Genomic DNA, 26,647 nt, shown 5'->3' on the forward strand with positions numbered 1-26,647 from the left:
TAGTCTCTCCTCAGTTTCTTCAGGTTCCTCTCCTCAGTAAAGGTTTCTTCTTGTAGTCCAAAGTGATCTAATTTCATGGGATCAGGGTCCCAATATTTATACCCAAAATCCTTAGTTTTATGAGAGGAGAGGGGCCTTTACCCAGTCCAAACCAGTTCTGAAGCACTCTGTTTACCAGACTTCTCCTTTCCTTTCACAGTGCAGGGTAGAAACATCAGACGCCCCACAGGAGGTGGAGCCAGCATTGTGGAAGGCAAGTACAGTCCTGGAGCACTTTGTTTACAGGACTCCTTCTCTTCTTTCAGTGTGCAGGGCAGGGACATCAGCCGCTCCCCAGGGGGTGGAGCCAGCATTATGAAAGGCAGGCACAGCCCTATTCAAGGTTCAGGTGCAACTCCTCCCTCCCATCTAGATGCAGATCTCTCTATTCACCACCTGGTGACTCAGCCTGTCTCCTGGAATTCCCCAGCCCTGTCACTCACAAAACCAGACATAGGAATACACAAACTAGCAGAGGCAGGTTTGAATGGTTAGACAAGCAAATACCTACTTTCTAAAAGTGGTATTTGCAAGCACAGAATAATAAAATAAACTTTACTAAAAGATGTATTTTATTATTCTGAGTTCAGGCATTCTAAACTCTAATTTCTACCATGTTCTCTGAGGCAGTTGGGATTATAAAATGTAATAACTCTTACAGCCCATTCTGACCTATAGAGAACAGGTAGCCTTGCAATAGTGAAAAACGAAAATGGTTGTAATTCACTATTAGGACATGACACACACATCAGGGTTTGTCCTACCTTATACTTACAATGTACCCTGCCCTTGGGCCTACTATAGGGATGACTGAGATGAAGAAAAGGGAAGGTTTAGGGACTGGGAAGTGGGTGCACTTGCCCAGTCAGCATGACAGTAGGAGACTGCACGCAGGTTCTGCAATGGCAGACCTTAGACACACTTTACTAGGCTGCTTCTGTGGTTGCACAACCAGTGCTGCAGGCCCACCAGCAGCATTTGGATTACATGCCCTGGCACACTCCGCGTATTAGACTAGGGTCTGACAAGTAAACCAAATAGCCAAACATGGAAGCAATGATTAATACATCAATTTACAATAGGGAGCACTTGCACTGTGGCACTGAATAGTAGTGGCACAGTGCCCAAAGCATACAACACCAGCAACAATACATGAGGCAACTGCAAAAATGGAGGGGAGACCCACCCCAATGGTGGCAGGTCTAACAGACTTGATTATGGTATATGCAATGTAACTCTTCCCTGATGCTTCCTATAGGAGGTAAACTTCATTTGGACTTGATTATGGTATATTACGTGTGACTCCTCCCTAATGCTTCATATAGGGAGTATACTTAATTTGGACTTGATTATGGTATATGAAGTGTAACTCCTCCCTTATGTTTTTGAGGTGCCAGGGGGAGGAGGATGATGTCTTTGAATGTGTGTTGGTTTGAATGGTTGTGCAGCATTATTGTGACTTAAAAAACAAGCAAAGTAATACCGTAGTAGAATGTGCAGCATTGTGCTGCATAATTTGCCTTTTATTCCTGTATAGTTTTGTCTACCCTTTCACAGAATTGTGTCCTCTATTGTCACATAATTCCTGTGGCCCTGACCTTAATGTATTGATGAACTGAAAGGAAACAGAAAAGAGGTAAAAGAAAAAATGCATTTTATCAGCAGTACATTGAATGCAGAGGTTAAATTCATGAAGGGTTGATATACATGGCCTTTGAGCAAAATGCGGAAGTGGATATTTTGGCCATTTCTTGAACTACAGGAGGGTAGATTAAATTCAGATGTCCTGTAAGGGGATTTCTGAACCAAAGAAAGTCTGGTCCTAGATTAAAGTATTGTATCTTGTATTGTGTTGTGGCTTCATGAGCGAGTCAACAGATCTTAAGTACTGATGACCAGGACTACCAAACTGGGCCATGAGTTTTCATTGTTAAGAAATTGGACTAGACTCTACCAGTTGACCGAGAGGGGACAAGCTCACTAGCCATGTGACAAAAAAACTGTTAATTCAGGTGTCCAAACAGGTATTTAGTTGTAGTAAAAATCACTTCCCTATAAAACAGAACCGGTGTGTTACTATGTTCCGTCATGTTATGTTAAATTGATTTGTACAGTTCACTAATCACCCGCGAGGGTATCCAGGAGCTTGGGCAGGTGTGTAGGTGTGAGGTCCCGAAGGTGCTTATATGTAGAGCCAGGTCCTCTGCTTCTTACAGAACTCAAGACGTGAGGGGGAGGCTCTGATGTGTTGAGGGAGGTCATTCCATGTCTTGGGTGCGATGTAGGAGAATGTTGAAAAAAAATTGAAATATTTAAAATTGTAATGGGCTTGCTTATATTTTATATTCCAGATATACTAAATGATGCGATATTTGATGAGGACCACGACGAGATGGTAATAGTGAAAGACATCGACATGTTTTCGATGTGTGAGCATCATCTGGTTCCGTTCATTGGAAAGGTATTTATTTTCACACATTACTACAAACTAAAGGGTGTTCCATGTTGTATTGTATCATTGTCTTATTCATGCTTTGTTAACTGTTAGGTAATTCAACAGGGGTAATCTTTAGATATAAAACATCCCTTCATACCTCAAGCCTCTTCATCTCCATTTGTAAACTTTTGGTTACTGTTAGTAACGTAACTAGCAGCAGTTGTGCCTAGGTCCAATAGTTGTTTTAGTGGCCTGAGAAAAATAGGCGTTGGCCCTCTGCTCCATCCCAAAAGCCGAAACTTTGAAATGGGTAGAGGGTAAAGGCGAGAAAATACTCTTTTCTTTTTGTCGCCAAAGGTGATACGAATAGCAGACAAACGTTCCATACCTTTCAATCACTCCTATAAAGTCTGAAACTTTCAAGCAAATGTCTTAGGTTGCAATCAGATTTCAACGTCAGGGTTCCTTTAAATGTAGTGAATATGCATTGTCATGACTATGGTCTAGACACATAGACGGTTTCCTCCCTTTTATCTGTGGTGGGTGCTGTGAGCTTGGGGCCAAGATGCGTCCCAGACCAGGGATCCTAGCAGTCCATGTCCCAGCCATAAGTCACCCTAGTCAGGGTCGAGGCAGAACATGTATAAACACCGGAGGCCCACAGTCCCCTCCATTGTTCTTCGACAAGTATGATCCTTATTCTCCTGTGCCCACTAGGGAAACTGAGGGACTAGGCGATGGACACTCTAGGGACCCAGCACGACAGTAAGCAGAGACCCAAGAGACTCAACTCTAGGCGATGGACACTCTAGGGACCCAGCACGACGGTAAGCAGAGACCCAAGAGACTCAACTATACGTTGTCGCTGCTATCAATAGGTTATTGTAGGTGAAAGGGTGCTGTGTCCTAGGGCTGTCCCGTGGGGCTGGATGAACTACATACTCACATAAAATGATTCCTCATTTCGCATCAGCATTTGCAACACATGCCCAGTGTGTGTCTTTGTTCATTTGTGGAGGAACAAACAGTTCCTTCTCAGCACAAGTCCATGTGGAGTCACTCATATGGGCCCATCATGTAAAGTTTCTGAAAATATACTCTTATCTGTCTAATTCCAGTTATTTATTTTTAGTAAAAAACATATTGGGCTTGTAAATGCCCTTTGTGAATACCTAAAGTCATAAAGTTAAACTTTTGGTATTCACACAGGGTATTTACGAGTAGTAAATGCCCTGTGTGAATATCAAAAGTCATAAAGTTAGACTTTCCTCTCAGTTTACCTTTGTGAATTGGGCCCAGTGTCTGGGAATATCAATGTATTATCTTTAAAAAATAGTCTTTTTGCTTTTCAAATGCAGATATTAATTTGTAGTAGATAAAATAAATTCTTTAATGCAGCTCACCATCACCAGCCCTTTTATTTGAAACCACATGTCTATTCAGAACCATGGCTCCATCAGGACATGACTACGGATCATACGCGTGCAGATAAACCAGCGCTTTGTGGTTCGGCCCCCCTTTGCTTACTAGCCGCCATTTCCAAAATATCAGTGACAAGTCTTCAACATGGAAAGCCAGGTCTCTAGTTCAGTATGCGCATTACATCATTTGAAAGCGTTTTCCTTGAAAACGATCAAGAAAGTGCTTTTCTTTGAAATACGTAATGAGCTCAAGAGGTAAGTAGTATCACGTGCTCACTCCAGTTTTTACTTTTTCAGGAGTATGCTCTCCAGACAGAAATATTGTTGGCCTACTTCTCTTTTCTCAAAAAGTTAGCAAACCAAAAGGCTAGGACACCCATTAATGGGTATACAAGGCGCAGCTCCCCTTCGAGATATCCTGTTTTGTTAGTCTGTCTTTCAGGCAGGAGTTCTCTGGTTGATCATGGACTCTCAGAATATGTTGTCTTTTTAATTCATTTTTTAAAGTATTATAAATTATCTTTTATGCTTGTTTCTTTTAGGTTTTAGGTTTAAATGTTCAGTCAAGCGCGGGATACAGTTTGCTGTTTATATGTTTGCAAGGATTTTTCACATGTGAGATATGTCTTGTTTTTCTAGTGCAGTGTTTTGTAAGGGTAGTTGAAGTTTGTGGGTTGGAATTTACGAGGTTTGCTTGTAGAAGGGGAGACAACGATATATGAGCACCACTTGAGGGCAAATCAGGCTTTCTATTTCAACGCCGATTCGGCTAGGTCAGAAGTGACTGGGGCTCCACGTCTTCTGTTTCCATGTCTTTGGAATTCTGATGCTGGAGTGATAAGGTGGCAGGTTGGACCTTTCCGAACGCTCAAGTAAATGTTTTGGATATGTGAGGTGAGTAGCACATTTTATTCTCTAGAATGACAGAAGACATTTGTAAAGCAATAAAGAGTGAGATTTCAAAAATAAAAAATAAGATGGTGAATGCAAAAGTAAAGGAGAGACACTGACCAATGGAGAGAGGGTACGTAAGAGGTTTCCTATTGCTGTTTTGCTTGGCGGCCAGCCAATGTAATGACTCTTAGTTTGAGGAGGTCACTTGGGCTCTTTTAGTTTATATGTTCCTTTCCTCTCTGTTTGTAGTTGGAGTTTAGTGGAAGGACATACAACAGCAACGTCATCTGGAGGAGGAGGACTTTGTTGAAGAGATGTCCAGAGGCAGGAGAGACCCAGGAGTCTCCCTCTTTGCCTCACAATGTTGTCCAGCCAAGCATAGGCTGCCACAGTGTAGAGATTCAGGGTATTGAAGATGAAGCAGTGGCTGAAGCTCTGGAGGCAGAGATAGCTGAGAAGAGAAAGGATGAGCATCATCACCACCACAGGAAGATTCTCCATCACCCTGTCTACATCTTCAGGGGAGAAGTGTACCGTAACCGAGGGCATTTTAAGGACGAGTTGGCATTCCCCCCGGCAGAGCTCAGAGAGGAAGAGTTTTCTGTTCTGTTTCCACAGTGCAGGACACCAGCTGGGCCTTCCCTGCACTGCATGATGACACTCTCTTCTTGAGAGTGAAAGACTTTGGAACACATTCAGTCTCTAGGTTTGTACAGTAAATGTACATTTTGGAGGAAGACAGCTTGGTTATAACTGATGCTGTAAGAGTAATTCTATGTTTGCAATACTATCAGGGAAGATGGAGTCCAGAGGAGAGTGTGTGGATAATAAGACTGCGTCAGCACTTAAAAAAGGCATAACTTGGCTTCGAGGCCTCGGATCTAGCCAGTCGGGGGTGGAAGATTCTGCCAGACGGCTATGCAGCAAGGAGAGGATTGTCCGGATTTACTGGCAAAGTACATGGAATAACAACCTAGATTTCTCTGTTCTTCCCCCGCTATAGGCGGTTCCTTTCTTCTTGCGTGACTGTGAAGCCACATCTTACTTAGAAACTGGAAGAATGAGACCTCACAAAAATCCCTGTGGAGCAACCTGCCCCTGAGAACGCTGTGAATTGCGAATCCTCGCCCTAGCGCTCCCATGAAAACCCTGCGGGCATGAACAAGAAAGTGCAGTACTGCCAGAGCCCACTAGAGGGCACTGCTACGTAAACTATGAAAAGAAATAAACAGAGTAAACGACAAACAACGTTCATTTATTTATGTGGCGCATACTATACCCGAAGGTAAGTGAACCAGTTACATTCCATAAGGACTTCAGAATACATGGATTACTTATAAAATACATGAGTCTAAACGCAAAAGGAAAAGTTACAATTGTGTTTACAACAGATGTGCAATTTAAACTAAGAGTGTAGATATAATCTGCCAGTATTGCCAGAAAGTGAGAGCAAAGAATATAGACTTAACATAATGATATTATATAGCATACCATTATGGTCCCCGCTGGTTGGTTGGATCAAAGATAAGTCCAAGCAACATCCAAGGGCTCCAACCGCTAGCCCTGTCCCCACTGTCGCACCGAGGGCAGAGAAGCTGTGAGGAGTGTAGAGAACACTGAGCACCCCCAGGTGGTCTCCTGATATCCCCGCAGCACAGGAGAGGCGAGTCCTTTACACAAGGTGCACAAGGCGCTACTCAGAAGAGTGCCGGAAGACCCATATCTCAGTATCCTAAAGAGCGTGCAGGCGGGCTGACCACAGATTACAAATCATGACCAGAAGGATAAAGACTGGCAAAAAGCCCAGGGCCCCCAAACGGGCCTATTGCATGATCCAACACTGCTGACGAAGCTCCGGAATCCAGTGGCGTAGGAAGGGGGGTGCGGTGGGTGCGGGCCACCCTGGGTGTCATCACTGAGGTGGGTGACAAAATGTTGCCATTTTGTCAAGCCGGGGGTGACAAAAAAATGTCCACACCAGGTACCACCTGACCTTGCTACGTCACTGCTGGCAGCAAAGGCTGCCCCCACTGGTAAGCAGTGGTACGACACCAGTCCATCTCCCATGAAACGTAGATAAAAGGATCCGCAGAATGAAAGAGGGGCAAACTAGAAGCACGTAGGCCATCATCCAGAAGGAATCGGGTATTATCTGCTGACCAGACGAGGTCTGCTGCAGGAACTAGCTCTGCCCCTAGAGACGCTGTTGGCCAAGAAGAGGGGAAGGGGAGACCAGGATGAAACAAGCCCAGCTCTGCAGTCAGAGTGCGCAAAGACACTGCTTGGCTGCATGCCATGAATGTCGTACCATCAAGATACCACAGCAGCAGATAGTCCCTACCGTCTCTGCCCTAAACCTATTGCCCCTAAGCTGAGAAGCTGGTTGGAGGCGCCAGGTAATGAAGGGAGGAAGGAGCTCAGTCTCTTATTCAGCAAGAAAGAGACGTGAAATCATCAGAAGAAGGAACTCGGATCACAAGGTGCAACACACCCAGTGCCACCCCCTAAAGAGACTGAGAACCCCAGAGACACCACATTGGCTGTCCTAGCAGGCCAGATAGACCCAGGCCGAGACAGGAGAAGGTCCACGGAAAGCCAAGTCCGACTAGTTGGCCAGAATCACACAACGCTGCAACTGTGGCCCAGACATTAGGATCACATCGTCCTGCAGCCTCAAAGCACACCTTGCCACACACGCATCCATGCCTGATGCACCTCCTGTTCCACCCACAAAAAGGAGGAAGAACCACGGCTCTCTACTGCCCATAGAAGAAGGCCCTGGAAAAGGGAACAAATAACATCTGGCTGCATACCACACAGCCCTATTGAAGACAAGGAGAATTGGACCAACAACATCCCTGATCAACCACCACGCCAGAGCGCAACACCTGATGCCAGTGGCTGGACTACTGAAACAGTGGACCGCTGAGAGGCTCTGTTGGTTGGTTCTAAAGTAGTTGCATCTCGCTGCACCAAGAAGGAAAAATGACTCAAGCATGACTGTTGCTTTTATGGTTATTTGCTTTTTAACCGAATAAAGTACTTTTTGAACTTTGACTCAAGCAACAAGAAGTCTCAACAGCTTAACTGGAAGAAGGTGCATGCCAAAGCACCAAGAAGAAAGAAGAGAAGGACAAGTAAGTGTAAGGAGCCTGTTCACCCTGGGAAACCTGATGACCAAGCCCCGAAGGAGAGAAGATCAAGATTGGCAAGGCCTGAAAGGCATGCCAGAGAACACTCTGGCCATTGATGGAGTGCATCTATTCACACGAACAAGCCTGGCGACTGGATGTGGGTCGAATACACAAACCAGGTTCATCCTAGTCAAAAATGTTACCTTCTGACTTAGAGCCTGATTTATACCTTGGAAACTGTGTTAGTCAATTAATGCACCAGTAAAAAGGCAGATAGGATATCTGTCAGTTTAACCTGTTTGCAAAAGCTCTAAATCAGGCCTTTAGTCTTTTAAGTCCCAACCTTCCTCATAAGTACACTTCCAAAGCCACAAGGACCTCACAAGAGGTACTTAGAGACTCATATGGTGTCAGGCAGAGGCCATATTCAGGGTAGAGTCCAGATCCAGTTGCCACTGGCCAGCTGGGTACTTCCAGGAAAAGGCCTCTTGCACATTGTTGTCTTCCTTTCACCACAAAGGAGGCTAGTCAACTGATGCTTGGAGGTCTCCATAATTCTTTGTTCTGAGTATAAGAAGGAGCAGGTGCCGTCATTCAAGGCTCCGCTTAGGTTAGAGAAGCAGGTCCAGTCCTCTTCTGATCTTCTGCAGTCCAGGAATTGTTCTGATGTGAGTACCTGGAGATGCCACATTAATGCCCAGCATGAGCTAGTTCGTTGTGCTACTCCTTGTATCTCCCTAACTAGTGGAGCCAAAGTTCCCTGGCGCTGACCTACCTACTTGTGCAGTAGTTCCTTCCTGCCTAAGGCAAAATGGTCCAAAATGCAATGTGCCAGGGCAAATCCAAGATGGTGAAAGTCTTCAGCCACACTCATCTTGATTTCTGAGGTTTGGGGTGTGTGTTGGGGGTGTACTATAGTAATTGTAAGAAATTGGGTTGTTGCTTGACAGGGATGTAAGCCCTGGTGAAGCAGCAGCTACAATCTTTGTCAGGGTAAGGTACAAGCAAACCCCAAATTAATCTGTGCTCACCCCTTGATAGCTTGACTTAACTTAGAGGCAATGTGTAAAGTTCTTGTGCAACACTTCAAACAGTACAACTGTGAAAACACACCACAAAAGGAGCCCACAACTGATCTAGGAAAATAGAGTAATTAAAAAAAATATATATTACCAAAACGACCAAAATCCAAATAACAGAACTCAGGATATAGAATTTTAAAGTTTGCAGTGAAAAAAGTGCCGAAAATCACATAGCGCCAATTGGGGATATCTGATCGTGCCAGACCAGGGCAAAGTCAAACGTTAGGGCCGACCATGGTGGAGCACGAGCTGACTACAGGGACCCAGTTAGGCCCGCTGACCAGAGTACCTGAACTAGTTGCAGAGCATTGCATGGATCCAGTTAGAAGATGCGCCGCGCAGCCATAGTGATACGTCGGTTCCAAAATGAGGCGAGGCTGCGGTGCGAGGTCCTGTTGCATCGTAGTCGAGGATCCTGTCTACAGAGCTTGCTATGCAAGGTTCAGCATCGAGGATGCGGCGCACAGCTGGCAATGCGTTGGTTCCGAGGAGCTGTGAAGTGGATTTCTGCCTCAAGGCTGCCGTCCGTGAGAGACGCGAGGACCTGTGATGTGGATGCGCGGCACCGTTGGGGCAATGCATCAGTTCCGAGGACTGCGGTGGGTGATGCAAGTCTTTGCAATGGATCCAATCCACACAGCAGTGGTGATGCTTTGTTTTTGGCTCGGAGATGCGTCGATCAGCAGAAAAGATGTGTTGGTTCTGCTGGCAAGCACCTTAATCAATCAATCATATCACTTGTAAAGCGCACTATTCACCCGTGAGGGTCTCAAGGAGCTGGGGTGGGGAATGCTGCTACTGCTCGAAAAGCCAGGTCTTGAGGAGTTTTCTGAAGGTCAGCAGGTCTTGGGTCTGCCGTAGATGGATGGGGAGGGTGTTCCAGGTCTTTGCGGCGAGGTGAGAGAACGATCTGCCGCCTGAGTTCGCTCATCGGAAGCGGAGGACTGTAGCGAGGGCGAGATCGGCGGAGCGGAGCTGGCGGGTTGGGGTGTAGAAGCTGAGTCGTCTGTTGAGGTACGTTGGTCCGGTGTGGGGTGCCTTGTGTGCAAGGGTGAGGAGCTTGAAGGTTATCTTCTTGTTGACCGGGAGCCAATGCAGGTCTCTCAGGTGGGGTGTGATGTGGCTGCGGCGAGGGATGTCGAGGATCAGGCATGCAGAGGCGTTCTGGATGGGTTGAAGCCGTCACATGAGTTTGGCCGAGGCTCCTGCGTAGAGGGCGTTTCCATAGTCCAACCTACTGCTGACAAGGGCCTGGGTGATTGTTCTTCTCGTTTCAGTGGGGATCCACTTGTAGATCCTACGGAGCATGCGGAGGGTGTTAAAGCAGGAGGAGGAGATGATGTTGACCTGTTTAGTCATGGAGAGGGTGGAGTCGAGGATGACCCCTAGGTTGCGTGCGTGGTCGGTGGGTGTTGGAGCGGTTCCCTTTGTTCTGCTTGCAAGCACCTTAGGCCCACTCCCAAGGGTCCAGTACTGGAGGGCACCACTTGGCAGGCTACGCTCACAGATAGCAGATTCCAGGGACAAGGTGGTTGGAAGCCACTTGTGTCCCTGAGGCTTCAGATCAGGAGGCCAACCAACTAGCCCTTGGAGTCATTCTGAGTTCTGGGTTCAAAAGAAGTAGGTTCAGTGCTTCTCACACAGGCTATAGGACAGCAGGCCTCAAGTCAGCACAACACAGCAGGAGTCTAGCAGAGTGGCAGTGCTTCAGCTGCACAGCAGTCCTTCCTGGCAGAGTATCCACAGGTCCAGAAATGTAATGAACGGGTGGTGTTTGAGGCCCTTCTTTTTTACACAGTTGTGCCTTTGAAGGGGTAAAAAAGCTTCTTGGGGCATGCCCTTGAAGTGCACAGATTCCCTGCCTTCCCTGTCTGGTCTTCAAATTAACTACACGGGGTATGCATTCCTTTGTGTGGAGACAGGACATAGCCTATTCAGGTGTAAGTGACGCTAGGTCCAGCTCCTACTCCCATCTTGCCAGGGATGGCCCACCTAGTCATACCTTAGCTCCTATTATGTGTGGCTGTCTAGGAGGAATACACAAAGCTCAACTGAGAACTACACCCAGTCACATGACCAGAGACAGGCTGCAGGTACCAAATGGCTAAGGCAGGAAAATGTCAACTTTCGATAAAGTGGCATTTTCAGAATTTTTATTAAAAATCCAACTTCACTATAAGTTAGGATTATAAATTAGAATTCCAGGGACACCAAACTTTAAGCAGTCATATCTTCCCATTTGGAAATAACATTTATAAAATGTATTAAGGTGATCCCAATGTTATCCTATGGGAGATGTAGGGTTCCAGTATTGAACAACGAATTTATGAGTTTTTCACAAGTAGTACAGATAAAATGTAAATGTACATGCCCTGCTTTGTAAATACATTTCGCCCTACCTTGTAGGCTAAAAGGTGACTTACTTATATTCAAAAGGGAGGTTTTACCTGTCAAAAGAGTATGTTTTGACAGGTTGCAGTGCATGTTCTGGACCGTTACAGTCTGGCTACAGTAGTAGGCCTAAAGCCATGTTTGCAGTGCTACTATAGTGGATGGTACAATAAATGTTACAGTCCACTTGTGACATTTAACTTCCAGGTCCTAGGTGAATTTTACACTATATATTAGGGACTCAGGGGCAAGTTAAGTATACCAATTAGGAGTGTACCAAATCAACCATGTTTAAGGGAGGAACAAAGACATTGTACTACTGGTTAGCAGGGGTAAAATGCACAGAGTTCTAAAGCGAGGAAAAATATAGGGTCCACCAAAAGGTGAAAAATCTGGGGTGGAAAAAGGCAATGTCCCTACAAATGTTGCCCCCAGGAAAGACCTACAGTAGATTAATCAATCCCTTGCTGCACTTCGCTGCTCAGGTGATAGAACATGGGCAATTCACCATGTCTGCATTGGTGCTTGCCTGTTTTATACCTCTCTGAACCTACCTATACCCCTCTGTCATTATCGTCCAAGCCACTAACCCTCTCCATGGGGAACCTTTCTCACCTGCAGACCCCACCTGTGAGGCAACTAACTCTGGCTTGCTTACAGATGCATCCCAGTAGGTGGACAATGCCACCATTTCCAACAAGCCAAAGGTCAGACTTCTGCCCCCACCTCAGGGCATCCTCTGCCCAAAAGGCTAACAATCAACAAAGGCTACTGGCAACTGTTGGTGTCAACAATGGGGTCCATGGTTATCCACTAACAGGTGCCAATCTGGTACCTTGGGTAGGCCTCTCTTCGAGCCGTGGGGCTGTCAAGGAGTCCTCCACTTGCTCCTGGGATCATTTGGGCCTCTTAGGTTTCCCTAAGTAGGGCGCTACGGTTTCAGGCTGCAGACACCCTTCTCCACTCCTATTTCCATCATCTCAGGGGTGATGGCCTGAGACTGGCTCCTCAGCTCAAGGTCTGTAATCAGAGTCTGAATATGTGGCAGGATTTTGTGGGCGAACACACAGCCTGGCAGAACCTCCAGGCCAGATATTGCCTTACCAGGGTCAGTCTTGGGGTTCTGTCCTCTCAGAGCAAGTAACCCCTGACACTCTAGTTTCCACTGCATACGCTTTACTTTTTTCCTTGGCCTATTTAAGGTCTGAAGGAATATGATCACGCCCATCTGGATGGAGCTCTATTAGCCCACCTTGCCAGCCTGCACCATCTTCAAAACCAGCCACATCAATTACAAAGTTATCATGACAAGCACCCCTGCTTATCTTCCACAAAAACTCACTATCTCTGGTGGATCTCGATACACCAGCAGCCAGAACATCATCGACCTGCAGACTTAGAAGTGCCATAAAGAGAAAACAAGACAGCAGGCCTTTTCCTTGTATGCTACAGGACCGAGAACAACATTACCATGTCCATCAGGATCATCCCGATGCTGCTTCGGTTTAGGAAAGAGTTGAAGACTCACCTATTTAAAGAATACATCATCCCAATGCATTAACCATCCACACCTCAGCCTCTTCTTCTCTCACTCGTTGACTTTATAGTTGCCTTGGACCATGTACTGCACTTTGCTGCCTTTGGCTAGATTTGCATTATAGAAATACCAAATACATACATGCGTGCATACATACAAACATTCTCTTTCTGGTGGAAAAAGCATCAGAAGGGTTTCAACCAGATCTGGATCTGTTCTTGAACAGGGTGAATGTAAGAGTATAAATAGTCCACTTCACATGAACTGTCTAAAAAATGTGAAACCTTTGCTACAACCAGGATGGATATATGCATATTTCAATTTGCAGGCAGCATCAAAGATTTCATTTCATTTGTGGTGCAAGATCGTAATTTCCATTTTTGTGTTCTATCTTTCTAGCACATATTGTGTTTACTAAAGTCTTCGCTCCACTGGTAGCCGTACTGCACCATCAAGGGAATTCTCTACACTCTTACCTGGATGATTGGATAAGAACTCACCTTCGAAAACACAAAACAGAATCACACCTCCAACAAGTGATAACTCTCATTCAGAGTTATCGATTTCTGATCAGTTGGACAAAATTGAATGTCTCTCTGGTGTAAGATATGGAGTTTGTAGGAACAAGATTCTGGATGGATAGGGGCTGAGTGATACTCTTTGTTGAAGCCATAATTCTGAAAATACAGAGACACATTTCATCCCCACTGAAACTGAATCATTCATAGGTCAGTGTTAGGTTTCAGGTTCAGGGTGACAGGCAGCATCTATAATGACTGCTCCCTGAGTCAGGGTTACAGCTGGGTATCTTTGCTTGGTAACCAACATCCATGGATCTGGAAGGTCAAATACAAATGAGTCAGAACAGAAGGAAAAAGCTCCAGTGGTGGTTGGATCAGGTAGACTTGAGGACAGGAATTGCTCACTGTCACCAAAGGTTACAAAGACAGATGCCAGAGCATATGGTTGGGGAGCCATGATGGACTCCATAGAAATCAAGGGCAGATGGTTCCCAAATTGCAAAACATATTCAAACTAGAAAGAGCTGGAGGCCGTCATGTCATGCAGGGTCTTTTGAATGTTGCTCCTCAAATTGAAGCGGTTCCAGACACAATAAGAACACACAATGTAGCGAACAAATCGTACACAATCTTACACAAACAGAGGGGACTTGTTCAAAGATCCAGCAGTTTTACATTTTCAGTGGGTCTTGCATCCTCTCCTGTCCTTATCTACAATTCATATCACGTTAGTGAAAAATACATCAGCCAGATCTTATCCATAATTATCCTCCAATTTTCATACAGATTTGTATAAGATGGTTCACCAAATACTGGATCTGTGTGCAATCAACAATAATGCCTTGTGTTCCAATTTTGGCTACAGGGCCAGGGAGGAGAGAGCTTGGGCAATAGATGCATTGTCAGGCCAGTGGCTCAAGTCGCTTCTCTAAGACTGTCCCGTTTTTCCCTGCTCCCTAGATTGTTCCTTTTGGGACCCACATTTCCTGGTTACTTCTTCCTCATCAAATAAGCAGGGGTCCTAAATTGGTATTTTCTTTTCTATCCTCTGTTTTCAACAAGATATTATTGTCACATCTTTGATTAATGGTTTGGAGGCTGAAAATGCAGGTCTCCAAAGTAAAGGCTTTTATAGAGAATTGCCAGTAGCAGTAGAAGCTTCCAGCTTATGTTCGTACTCTGATTCCTAGTCATCCTTTCAGAAATGGTGTTGCAAGAAGGAATACATCCAGCATCATGTGATGAAGAGGTTCATCCTGCTTTTTCTGTATGAGATTTTTTATATTGGTATGGCAGTTGCAATCTGGGTGTATCCTTAAAGCCTTTAAGAGCTTTTTTCACTCCTGGCCTTCTGTAAGAGGTTTGGTTCCAAACTGGAATTTTTATTTTTTGGTATAATATGCCCTTTATAATCTTCCTTTTGAGCTATTGGTGTCTGCCTCTATTCAATTGCTGATCTGGAAAGTATTTCTCCTGGTGGTTGTTACGTCAGCTAGAATGTTGTGAGTACTGGGTTCTCTCTCTTGTAAATCTCCGTACTTTACCTTTTTCGAGACGGATTGGTGCTCAGGTTAGGTCTGTCTTTTGTTCCTAAAGTTCACTCCTTGTTTAATTTACAATTGGAGCGAGATAGGTAATATATAGCCTAAATTTGTACCTAATCCTTCTTCCACAGAAGAGGAGGCTCTGCATTGTTTAGACTCACTAAGAGCTGTTTTGGTTTCTTTGGAGTGTGTGGCTTCATTCTGAAGATGAATACTGGACTCTTTGTTAACTTTGATCTAGCCAGAAGAGATCTGAAACCATTTTGTCCTTTGAGTAAGTTACCTCAGTCTGCTCTTTGGTAGCATTCAATGAAAAGAGTGTGCATTGTCCAGGAAAGATTCAAGGTAAGCCGGCCAGATGTATGTCAGCCGGCCAGATATATGTTAGCTTCTTGGGCAGAGGTCTAGGACGGGTCCATTTTGAAGATGTGTAGGGCGGCCAATCGAGCAGTTCTTTCAGTCTCTGTAAAGCACTATCAAATCCATTGTAGAGATGTGGGTGTGATGATTTTGTTTCTAAGTGTGCTTCCTGGTATAGTTCAATAAGGTTATATTTTATAAATAAAGCTTCACAGGTGTTGAATTTGAAATTTTTTATGTTCTTATTTTGATGATGAATAGTTTGACCCAAATTGCTTAAGTTTTGGTATTCCCCAAAGAGTAATGACTGGAACGAGAAAGTGGAAGTAATGTTAAAATTACTCTGTAGTTTCATTACTCTGAGCCCTGTCTTCCCTGTTGCAGTCATTAGGTTTGATAGGGGCAATTTAGGTTCCTGTTTCAGAGATGCAGGCTGAATAGATACAAGATTTCCAGGCACAATATTGGTGGGTCCTGACCTTTGGGCTTGTTAACGTTCTGGAAAAACAGAAGTAGGACAATATGTGTAAATGAGGAAGTGGACACTCCTAAAATAAAAAGTCATGACTGAACGAGGAATGAAGGACTCAGAGTAATGAGATTACTAGTAAGCAATTTGAATATTATTTACATCTTTCTATGTACAGCTTGGCTTTAAGCAGAACCTTCAGTGCCCAGGTTCAAGCATATAGGGAAATGCCTGAATAACCCCACAATACCTGGGATTGAACATTCACAAACTGAACACGGTCTGTAAAGGGGATTAAATGCAAAGTCACTTTCCGGGACATCAGCATCAAGCATCTCAAACAATTTCTTCAATAGATTTCTGTGTAGTATGGGTAAGGTGTCTTTAGGGTTCAGGGGCTAATAATGTATATGGGTATTAAGGCATTTTTAGGATGAGGGATGGGTAGTCTACAGGAGCAGTATATAGCTTTTAGAGCTCGAGATGAGTAGTGTATATGGGTAGTAATTAGTTTTTTAGGGCACAGGGATGGTTAATGTATATGGTAGTAAGGTTTTTCGGGGTTTAGGGATGGGTAGCGTATAGGGCTTCAATTGAGTTTTTAGGGTTCAAGGATCCATAGTGTATAGAGGTCGTAGTTTTTTTAGAGGATCAGGGATGCATGGGGTAATAAGGGATTTTTAGGGTTTAGGAATGGGTAGTGAAGAGAGGTAGTAAGGTATTTCTTTGGTTTACGGTATGGGTAGTATAGTGGTGGTAAGTAGTTTTTTTGCATGGGCATGTATAGGGATCGTAATGAGTTTTTGGGCTCATGGGTGGGTAGTGTACAGAGGTAGTAAGGAGCTTTTAGGGTTCAGGTATGGGTAGTGTGTAGCGGTAATAAGGCGGTTTTTGATGTTCCTGGATGATTAGTGTAGGGATAATAATGACATTTCAATGTGCAGGGATGGCTGAAATAAAATGAATTTATAATAATTAAAGTAAGTAAAATTGCAATAATTACATTAATTAAATGAAATAGTTCACAGTAATGTATTCTAAAAAAAACTAAATTACATTTATTTTGATGCAGTTAATTTAATCATTATAACTTGTAATAATTTAGAATGTTTATAGATATATATATTTTTTTATTGATTAATACATTTCACACTCACGCACCCTCCCAACACACATTACAACACACACACACATTGCAAACGGTTAACAATAATAACTACTTGCGTGCAATGTAAAGTTAAACACTCACGCACCCTCCCAACACACATTACAACACACACACACATTGCAACGGTTAACAATAATAACTACTTGCCTGCAATGTAAAGTTAAATCAGCTGATGTGAAGGCCACTCTGGCTGTAATGAGATGCAATGTAAAGGCACTCCCGATGTATTGACCGCAACGTTATGACTCCAGTTGTAATGACCTGCGAAGTAATGATTGACATTTGTGAATTTTATTCCATTTGTTCAACATTACATGCAATGCTACTAGTCCAAGAGTGCTGCCTGCTATTGGCTAATGAAGTGGAAACTGGCCGAAGGTGTGATGCATGATATGGTTCTGACAAAGATAAGTGCTAAATTAAAGTTAATGCAGAATTTGTGATGAACAGGGTCAGAAGGGAATGGACTGCTGTGGTTACTATACTATTACCTTGTTGCCAAACTGGGTTGATTTGCTGCCAGTGTATGTTGGGACATAAACGTCCCATTATGATGGATGTATACCCCTTGCCTGAGTGTCACAACATCTATGATGTCCGGAACACTGGTGCTGATTTCTGTTGTCATATGTGAACACAGATCATGCGTGTGCATCATGACCTAGGCCTGCCTTACGGATTGTGATCTCTATGGGCTGGGAGGTGCACCCAGGTGGTGGTGAAAGGCTATTACATTTGCCATGAGGTAAGTAGCTGGAGTGCAGTGGTGGCAGCATACCGTGTAGTGATCAGTAGGAGTGAACAAGCCTTTTTACATGGGTCACTAGAGTGGGGGCTACAGGCTCATTTATTTAAAGTTCCGCTGCTGTGTGCTTAACTCGCCTTTGGCTTACAAGAAATTGGTATGCAGTGCTGCGCAGGGTGTGTGTGTAATATAGTGGGTGTATGTGTGCCTGTGAATGGTACAATACAGGGATAATGCAGTGCTGGGCAGTGTGTGTGTGATATACATGTGCTGGGTGCTTGTGTAACTGTGGATGGTGCAATACCTGAAAGACTCCATTTTGGGAGGCCCAGTGGCATGTGGAGGTAGAGGAATCCCCCCAGACAGATTTGTGGATTGCTGCATTCCTGTAAGCTGGTTGGAACACACTGGAGGAAGGGAGAGCCAGGCTGTTTAGTATATTTCAAAGGGTGTTCTTTGATTCAGAGAGAAGTTACTGGAAAGGGGCCTGGGCACATCTCAAGAAGGAGATTGGGCCGATAAGGGAATCATGAAGAGTAGGGCTGTGATAACCTTTTAAGACATCACGGTGGCTGACAGCCAGGTGTGAACCTCCAGTCACTTCCAAGGCCTGTGCTGTGGGGCTGTCAGATTTGGAGTGGCTCCATTTGTGACAGACTGCTTTCTGGAGGAAGGGCAGGACAGAGGAGAGACTGTTCAAAATGAAGCAGACCCCCACCATAAACTTCAAAGACCCAAACTCTAAATCACATTCGGTGCCTGGAAATGGGCTATACAAGAGGAGCTTGGAGCCCCTGAAATTTTCAGCTGTCAAGCAGCCGGTCAGTCTGTGTGTGGAGAAGATATGCAAGACTTCTATAGTTTAGAGGCTAAGCCCTGCCAGTCTCCCAAGTGGATGAGGGGACATCACCCAGGCAATCCAAGATCACCTGCGGCTGGAGCACCAGTGTCTTCCTGTATGCAATGACTAGTGTGCCCTGTGAGGAAGAGTAGATCGTTGCAGGGAATGATGTGCAGTGAGGGGATCCTGGCGATTAGATCCCTTTAGTGAGGTGCGCAAAAACGGCTGCTGCATTTATTGGGTAGCTTCCCGTGTACTTGTTTAAATTGGCAACCCCCATATGCTGGAAGAGGGCTGCCATGAAGTGAGCTGTAAACTTTGCTTCACTGATCGGGTCATTGCCCGAGTGCTGGTTTGAGTCGCCGACTACTAATGCCAGGTGGGGCTGCCATGAAGATTACCTCTGTGGCGATCAGGATATATCATGAGTGGGGCCGACATGAACATTATTGTCATGCCGATTGGGCCTAGCCTGTGTGCAGAGTTTGGACGGTGACTCTGTATGCCTGGCGAGGCCACTATTAAAAAGGCAACAGCGTGGCCTGATCAAGCCCATCGTCAAGAAGAAGAGGCCCTAGCACTGATAGAGGCTCAGCACTAAGAGCATCAAATGTCTCAGTGTCTTAGGGAGGACCCAAGGAAACTTCCCAGTATCGGAGGAGCACCAAGGACACCACCCACCCCCCCCCCCAATGCTGCCCCACAGGACTGCTTATGAGGAACTTGAATCCACCTGACCACTGCCCCTGCAGGGCTCCATACAAGGAGATTACCGGAGAAAGTCACTGCAGCTTCAGCGCCCATGAAGGGGCGCGCTTGGAGACTGCGGTCATCCAGGCCCTGCTGATGCGTGTAAGACTGATTTACGAGCTAGACGGCCCCAGTAGAACTTGCCTGTCATGTGGCGCTTCAGCACTGTAACACTTTTGACTTTAATGAGAATCGGAGTGGGAACCCTAATACTCAGACTAAGAGTGGGGCTTAACCTGAATGTCTCCTATAGTGAATGGGGAGGAACCACAACCGCTAAAGAGAGGGAATTTGGACTTAGGGACCCGCCTTTTAAAGGACTTGAGCCCAACCTCAAGGAACTGTGTTTTGTGTTTGTGAATGCTGTGTTTCACTTTATGTCGGTATGTAAATACTCCTTTTCTCATAAAAACAAGTATTTGACTGGACAATCAATTGTTGTTGCTACTGAACATATTTTAAGTTGTGAGCCTGTGTTCTACCCCGTGTCTACCTCCCCCCAAGATGTCATAGACAGCTTGACCTTTGCTACCACTGAGAGTCAAGTACTGAAGGGATACCTGGCCCAGTTGGTCATGATCCATATAGGTCTGACCGCCCCCGAGACATCAGGGGTAAAAGACCTCACCCCCCTATGGTTGGGTCCAGTAGCTCTTGCTTGCCCCGTGGCCCTCTGAACAGGGTTCTCACAGTGACAGAGGCATTCATGTTCTATTAAGCAAAACGCAGTAATTAACAAAAATTGGCAAAGCCAACAGATCTGGAGTTGGCTGCGAGTCTTTTTGATTTGTTAATACCTGTTTTATTCTGTCATGGATTTTGTAAAATTTTATTTTGGGGGAGCTGCAGGATCAATATCAATTTTAAACAAGCACTGGCGTTGCCAATAGGTCTCGCAGTAGGAAAGTTGGAGCTATTGGTTTTGTAAATGACAAAGCCCTTTATGTTTTTAAAATGAAAACAAAAATAAAAGGCATTGTTATTTGCAATTGTAATAGCTCCAACTTTCCTACTGCGAGACCTATTGGCAACGCCAGTGCTTGTTTTATCTGGCACCCCTCACTATGGAATTCACTCACCACGCCACTTCGGCATGAAACCATCTATAAGAACTTTCGCAAAGGTCTTAAAACGTGGTTATTTAACCAATAATGTTTTCTCTCTTTTTCTGCGTTGGTCCGAGGGCACCGGGAAACCTCCGGGTAGCTGTAATAATAATAATAATAATATGTTGTTGTTTCAGTCTATGAGTAACAACGTCCTGACCTCTAGAATGCACTTATAAGGAAAAATGATAGTTTTTAACAGGCCCAATAAAGCTGTAAAGTACACAGAAGCAGAGAAACATGTTGGCCATTCATTGAACTGAGCACATCACTGCCACAAATTTTGAACTCTGCACAATTTAGAAGCCGTATAAGGCACCATGCTTGCAACGTTCTGAGCTGGTTTTCATTTTAGCTACAGAACAAACGTAAACATCTTTCACAGGCTTACACATGGTTTACCAATACTGTCCTCTGACCCATCAGGGTAAGCTGTAGACAGAATGAAGTTCTCTAGGGTGGAATATAAACTGCGTTGTTATAGGCAGGGACAACATTAGGAGCCAGTCGTAGGAATAGACCTACCTTCCTTAGGAAAAGGAGGAAGCTGATGAAGGGATACAGGCGCTTAGGATTAAAAGGTACCCACTTTATGAACTGCTGGGGTGTTTCTTCCATTCCATGCACCTAAAAACACTCAATCTAGTGGATACTCCAATCTGTGAAATTTAAGGTACAGTCGGCATCACTAGAACCGTCAAACAACGGAGAGCTTGCATGGTGATTGAGGCCCAGATACTCAAGAGTTTTGGATTTTTGAATAGTTGGGGTGACCTCGTGCTCCCTCCCCACCACTAGGCGTTAACACATTTGCTTTAGACAGTGGCATGCCTGTGGTTCGACTGCATGTGTCCTGGTGCACAGATTACTAGCCCTGTTGCATAGTCTGCACGACCACTGAAAGTAAAGAGAGGAAAGGAGAGAGAGAGAGAGAGAGAGAGAGAAAGAATGAGACCAAAAGAATGAGCAAGAGAGGGAGAGAGAGAGAAAGAGGGAGAGAGAAAGAGAGGGAGAGAAAGGGAGAGAGAAAGAGAGGGAGAGAGAAAGAGAGAGAGAGAAAGAAAGAGAGAGAAAGAAAGAGAGCGAGAAAAAGAAAGAGAGAGAGAGAGAAAGAAAGAGAGAGAGAAAGAGAGAGAAAGAAAGAGAGAGAGAGAGAGAGAGAGAGAGAGAGAGAGAGAGAGAGAGAGAGAGAGAGAGAGAAAGAAAGGAGAAAGAGAAAGAGAGAAAGTGAAAGAAAGAAGGAAACAAAGAGAAAGAGAAAGAGAGAGACTAGCCCTCTGCAGGTACATAAACTGCCCAGGCCTGCAAAGAGCAGTAACAGGCAAATGGCCAGCCATCACCCATGGGTTATTAAGGCAGGCAGCAGCAATCTATCAGGACAACACTAGGGCATACATCTTGTGTCAAGCATGGAAACGATGCATTGCAAGGGCACAGGCTTAAGGTGCTGCAGAGACCTACATGGCTAACGTGTTGAGACGGTGGAAGCATGTGTGCCCACAAATCGAGCTATAAAACACACGCTCAACTGAAAAACACACGCTCAAAACATTACAGCAAACACGGTTATCCTTTTAAAAATGCGCCCAGCACATTTTATCTCCTCGGTCAAAAAAAGTTCCGCTTCTAAACACAGCTAACAGAGGCCCCCGTTTGTTTCACAAAATGGCCTTACTGTGAGCCATATTGATTTCGATTATCTCACAACACGTGGAAAACATAGAAGTGATTTACAAAAAAAGTAAAACCAACGAAATCTAAATTGTTCACTTTTTTTTTAAAGTCGGGTTCATGCGCTGAGCGCGGCAGACACTATAAACCTCGAATACAGAAGTGTATTTTCTATACAGCACAACTATGCTCCCAGAATGAAAGCATGGCATGATCGCAAGGGCACCGCATCTGAATTTCTAATCTAGCACATTTAATTGCCTTTGATTTTACAGAACATCCTGGATAGACAAACACTACCGGCTTCAATGACAATCTGTGGCTTCCCTTGAAAAGTTTAACTGTCAGGCAAACAGTGAGCCGCTGGTTATTTTCGTAATGGGCTGGTGCTTAAATGTTTATAAATGCATACATTATTCTTAGTGGCAACTGACGCATTCCCTAAAACGTTCACACCTTTGCATCAGACATGAAATGTTTGCTTAAGAAATGAAAACATGCTTTGTTCACATATGCAGACTCTCAAAGCTAGCCTGTGTAGCAAGGCATGAATTTCAGTTTTGACTATTAATTAGGCCGTGGCCTAACTCCCGTAGGTGAGCTAATTAGTCGCCAAAACACACATTTCTTTAAAAAAGAGACCATAGTGTGAATGATGTCACAATAGCTCTCCAAACCCCAGGTGACGTCATCAAACAAAGCAACAATCAAGTTGTTGGTGATTGTCACAGATGCGTCACTGGGCAGAGAGGACCTTTTTTTCTTCCACGTTAAACTTGTGGCAGGGTTGAGAGCTGCATTTAACGAGTCACTTAAAACGAATATGACTCCTGGGCAGTGGGATGTGATGCATGGATAAAGGGAGGAAAGAGTCTGTGTTTGGGAAACAGGCTATAAGACACTGGGGGTTGGTAGCTCTGCTGGCGTAATGCAATTTAAAAGGGGGCAGGGATATATATAGTGTTTGACTCAATACAGGAGAATTGTTATGTGTGGAAAAGTCGTCGCAGAACAGGAGACGAGCTTGGTGTGGGCTGAAGAATTCTGTGTTTTGGGGAAGGAGGCGCAGGGCTGGCAGCATTAGGGTGTTAAATGGTTCTCATGTGAAATGTGGGTAGACTGAAACGAAAGAGGGGGGAGAGAAGGTCACAAAAGAAAGACTGGCAGTGAAACAGAGGCGGAGGAAACTGAGGAGGCAGAGTGCGAACACAGAGTAGATAGGCTTGTGGGAAAAGGCAGATTGCGATAGCGTGGTATGGGGAAGAAAGAGGGTAAAGGAAGGAACTGCATTAGAGTGCATAGAAAAACAAGAGATAACACGTACCTGATAATGCAGAGCGGCCGGGAGACTGAAAGTACGGCCGGCCGGCCAGCCATGATTAATTAGGGGAGGAGAAGCCGCAGAGCGCACGCTGGGCGAAGCCCTTTGATGTGCTGTGCGGCCGTGAATGCGCGTGCTTGTTTGGTCACGTGATTCACGTGAACTTAATGAAAACCGCAGCGCAAGAAGCCCTTGGTTTGACGAGGATTTCGAGCACTTGAATTCTCGCTCCGCTCAATGCGCTTGTGCGCATTGATAGGTCGCGAGACCTAAAAATGGCTAAAAGTAAATATATTTTTCATTATAATTTGAACAGCTTTCAGTGCCCTGGTGCTTCCTGGCACTATAGGGAACAACTTTACGTGTGATCCTTGCGAAAAGGGAAAAAGCCACCCCTCACTGTGTAGCTAGCTAGTGACTGAAGTGTGTTGACCCACTGCCCCTTACTGTATCCGGAAGTGGGTGGAAGAAAAGCGTGAATGACATAATAATAGGCCAATGGATGAAGAAGGCCCTATAAGTATGTATTTAATATCATGTACATCATCTTAGACAAATATAAGGGTTTTTTCTAAAGCAGACCTAAAATGGATATTTATAGTTACTGAAAACCATGTATATAAAAATATGTGTGAAGTCACAGGGAAGTAGCTTGAAGGAATAGTGGATAACTGACAGTGTAGTGTAATTTTAAAAATAATTGTTGAGGCACCAGGAGGTGGAGTGACTGGCAAATGACTGGCATGATGAATGTATGAGAAATATGGATTTTGCCTTCTTATTATTTTTTACCAGGATCACACCATTAGTTGAATGTGGGACTTGAATTTAATGTCTTTTGGGGTGTTCGCCGCAGTATTGGTGGCCGACAACCTTTTTGGGGACTGGGCTCTTATTTGTTTACAAATAAATCAGTGAAGCTGTTGATGAAGAATGTGCCTTTGAGAAACATCTCAAGACAAGACCGTTCTCCAGCTCAGATCCCTTGTTCAGGGAACAAGCGTTTCATACTAATGGACAAAACATACATGTTACAAGTTTCTATCCTGGGAAACTTTCAGGCTTCAGAAGGTAATAAGATGTCGACCACGATACCAATTAATGTGTTGCATAAATTGTCTCATTATCAGTACCCATATAAGCCTCATGAACACCGTGAACACGCATGAGCTTAACATTCATTTAACAAAGGTTATTTCACTGAATTTAGGCATTAGAAATTATGGTAAAGACATCTGTGTAATCTGTGCACTGCTCGACGTGGGCACAATTTCTCGAATGAAATAATGCAAAGTGGATGGTGTTTAGCAATTGACATGGCTGACTATTGTTTCCTCAAATGGCCTTCACAGAGATTCTCTACTGTTTCCACCTGTGTGAAAAATCCAATTATACATGCAACAACAAAAGTAGATGCTCTGGTGTCTGCTTTTTGCCACCTCTCTCTGCATCCACTTGGATGGGTGCCAGATGGCCCCTAGGACAGGGACATCTTAAGGATTTTGGGTGTCCTGGGCCAAACGTGTTTTGGGGATGGACTGTTTGGAAAAGCTTTGAGTTCATGATCCAATTTCTGCTTTTTTATGCCCTCTGTCGCCAGATCACCGACTCTGCACAGGCACACTGGCACAAATTCGAAACGCGTTTCCATCTAATATTCAGTGTGTGTTTACAATATTGTAATACAGGAGCAGCTCACTAATATTATTGCAAATAATCTCTGTGACCCACTACCATTTCTCATATGTTAGGTCCTGTTCTGATCTAAATTGAACTTTTTTTATGGATGTCTCATGGTGTTGAAAAACAATATAATTATTATTATTATAAAACATTTATGGAGCGCACTATAACCCTGCGGGCATCCTGGCACTTAAAGATCAGAACCGGCACAGGAACTATCGGCTGCATAAGAAAAAAGGGAACCTATTATCTGACAAGTCTACTACAACTCTCAAGTAGGGACATGTTATAACCTGGGGAAGAGCCAGGTCTTAATTTTCTTGCGGAACAGCAGCAGGTCTGCAAAATATCCGTAATAGATTCCCACACAACACTTGTATTGACACGCATTTGCAGTGCAATAGGTATCGCATATGCAAGAGTTTAAGCTATTGGTAGTGTAAATGGCAATGCCTTTTATTTATCTGTTTTGATAAGTAACACATAAATAAAAGGCATTGTCATTTACAATGCCAATAGCTGAAACTCTTGTAAATGCGAGACCTATTTAATTTTACAGAAGCAGCTGCCATTGTCCTGGGCTGCTTGGAAAGTGAAAGTGTGCATGGCGTGCTGAATGTTGCAGTAAAGCATGTTGTGCCTGCAGTAGGAGAAACTCATTGAAGAAAATAGTGCTTACAGACTAAATAAGACATACCGTGTAACAACAGAAGTAAAAGGGCCAGTCCTCATGGGAGCTTACGATGAAGACAAGGCGGTACTAAGAAGGGACTAACAAGCCTATTAATGAATCAGAAGCCAGCATTTACAGAGGACAATAACACAAGCCAATGAAAAACATGGGCAGAGAGTAGGTGGAGCTTCAAATCCGTACTCGAATACAGCATGCCTCACAGAGCACGCGCACGCGCATGCGCTGCCTAGGCTCGACCTAAAAATGCATTAAAGTAAAATGGTATTTAAAAAATCTATGTTTAAGAATCATTCAAGGTCACGGGGGCAGGACATTGGAGAACAGAGCCATATCTATTAGAGGCATCCCTTATAGGCTGGGTCCCTGGGCCAGAGCCCATATTGCCAATGCCTTAAAATGTCTATGCCCAAAGAGCATCAAAAATGGCCTTATTGCCAATGAATGATTGCAAGGGGCAGCAAAAAGTTAGTTGGCCTTAAATGGCAAAACACCTTTCATCGTCCCCAACTTCATTCTCAACAAAGACGAAGAGCAGATATACCATGGATAAAAGACAAGGCACTTGTTTATGGGCAGGAATTGCAGTCATGAGTATGGGTTAATCCCTGGTTTCTATGGGATTCTGCTGTATTTTAGTGACTGCCGTTGAAGTTGTTGCACTGAATAATTAGATGCAGGTTCCAATGACAATGTTTGAGTTGGTCTTCATGTTGCTACATAGCCCCAAAAAAGTCTTGTTTCTCTGAAATAAACAACAATCTGCTTAAGGGCCAATGGATACAGACAAGGTGCTCCCAGATACTAAAACGAATAAGCCATAAAAGAACAACTTGAATAAA

General features: G+C 44.4%; 1 protein-coding gene across 1 annotated transcript in view; it reads left to right on the plus strand.

The window, feature by feature from the left end:
* GCH1 (GTP cyclohydrolase 1) overlaps window positions 1–26,647 on the plus strand; it is a 319,640-nt gene that overhangs the window by 214,602 nt on the left and 78,391 nt on the right. The window contains exon 2 of the mRNA XM_086937437.1: window positions 2,391–2,500. Coding sequence (XP_086793563.1) covers window positions 2,391–2,500 — 110 coding nt within the window. The remainder of the gene's footprint in view (window positions 1–2,390; window positions 2,501–26,647) is intronic.

Source organism: Lissotriton vulgaris, chromosome 9 (assembly GCF_964263255.1).
Source record: "Lissotriton vulgaris chromosome 9, aLisVul1.2, whole genome shotgun sequence".
NCBI lineage: Eukaryota > Metazoa > Chordata > Amphibia > Caudata > Salamandridae > Lissotriton > Lissotriton vulgaris.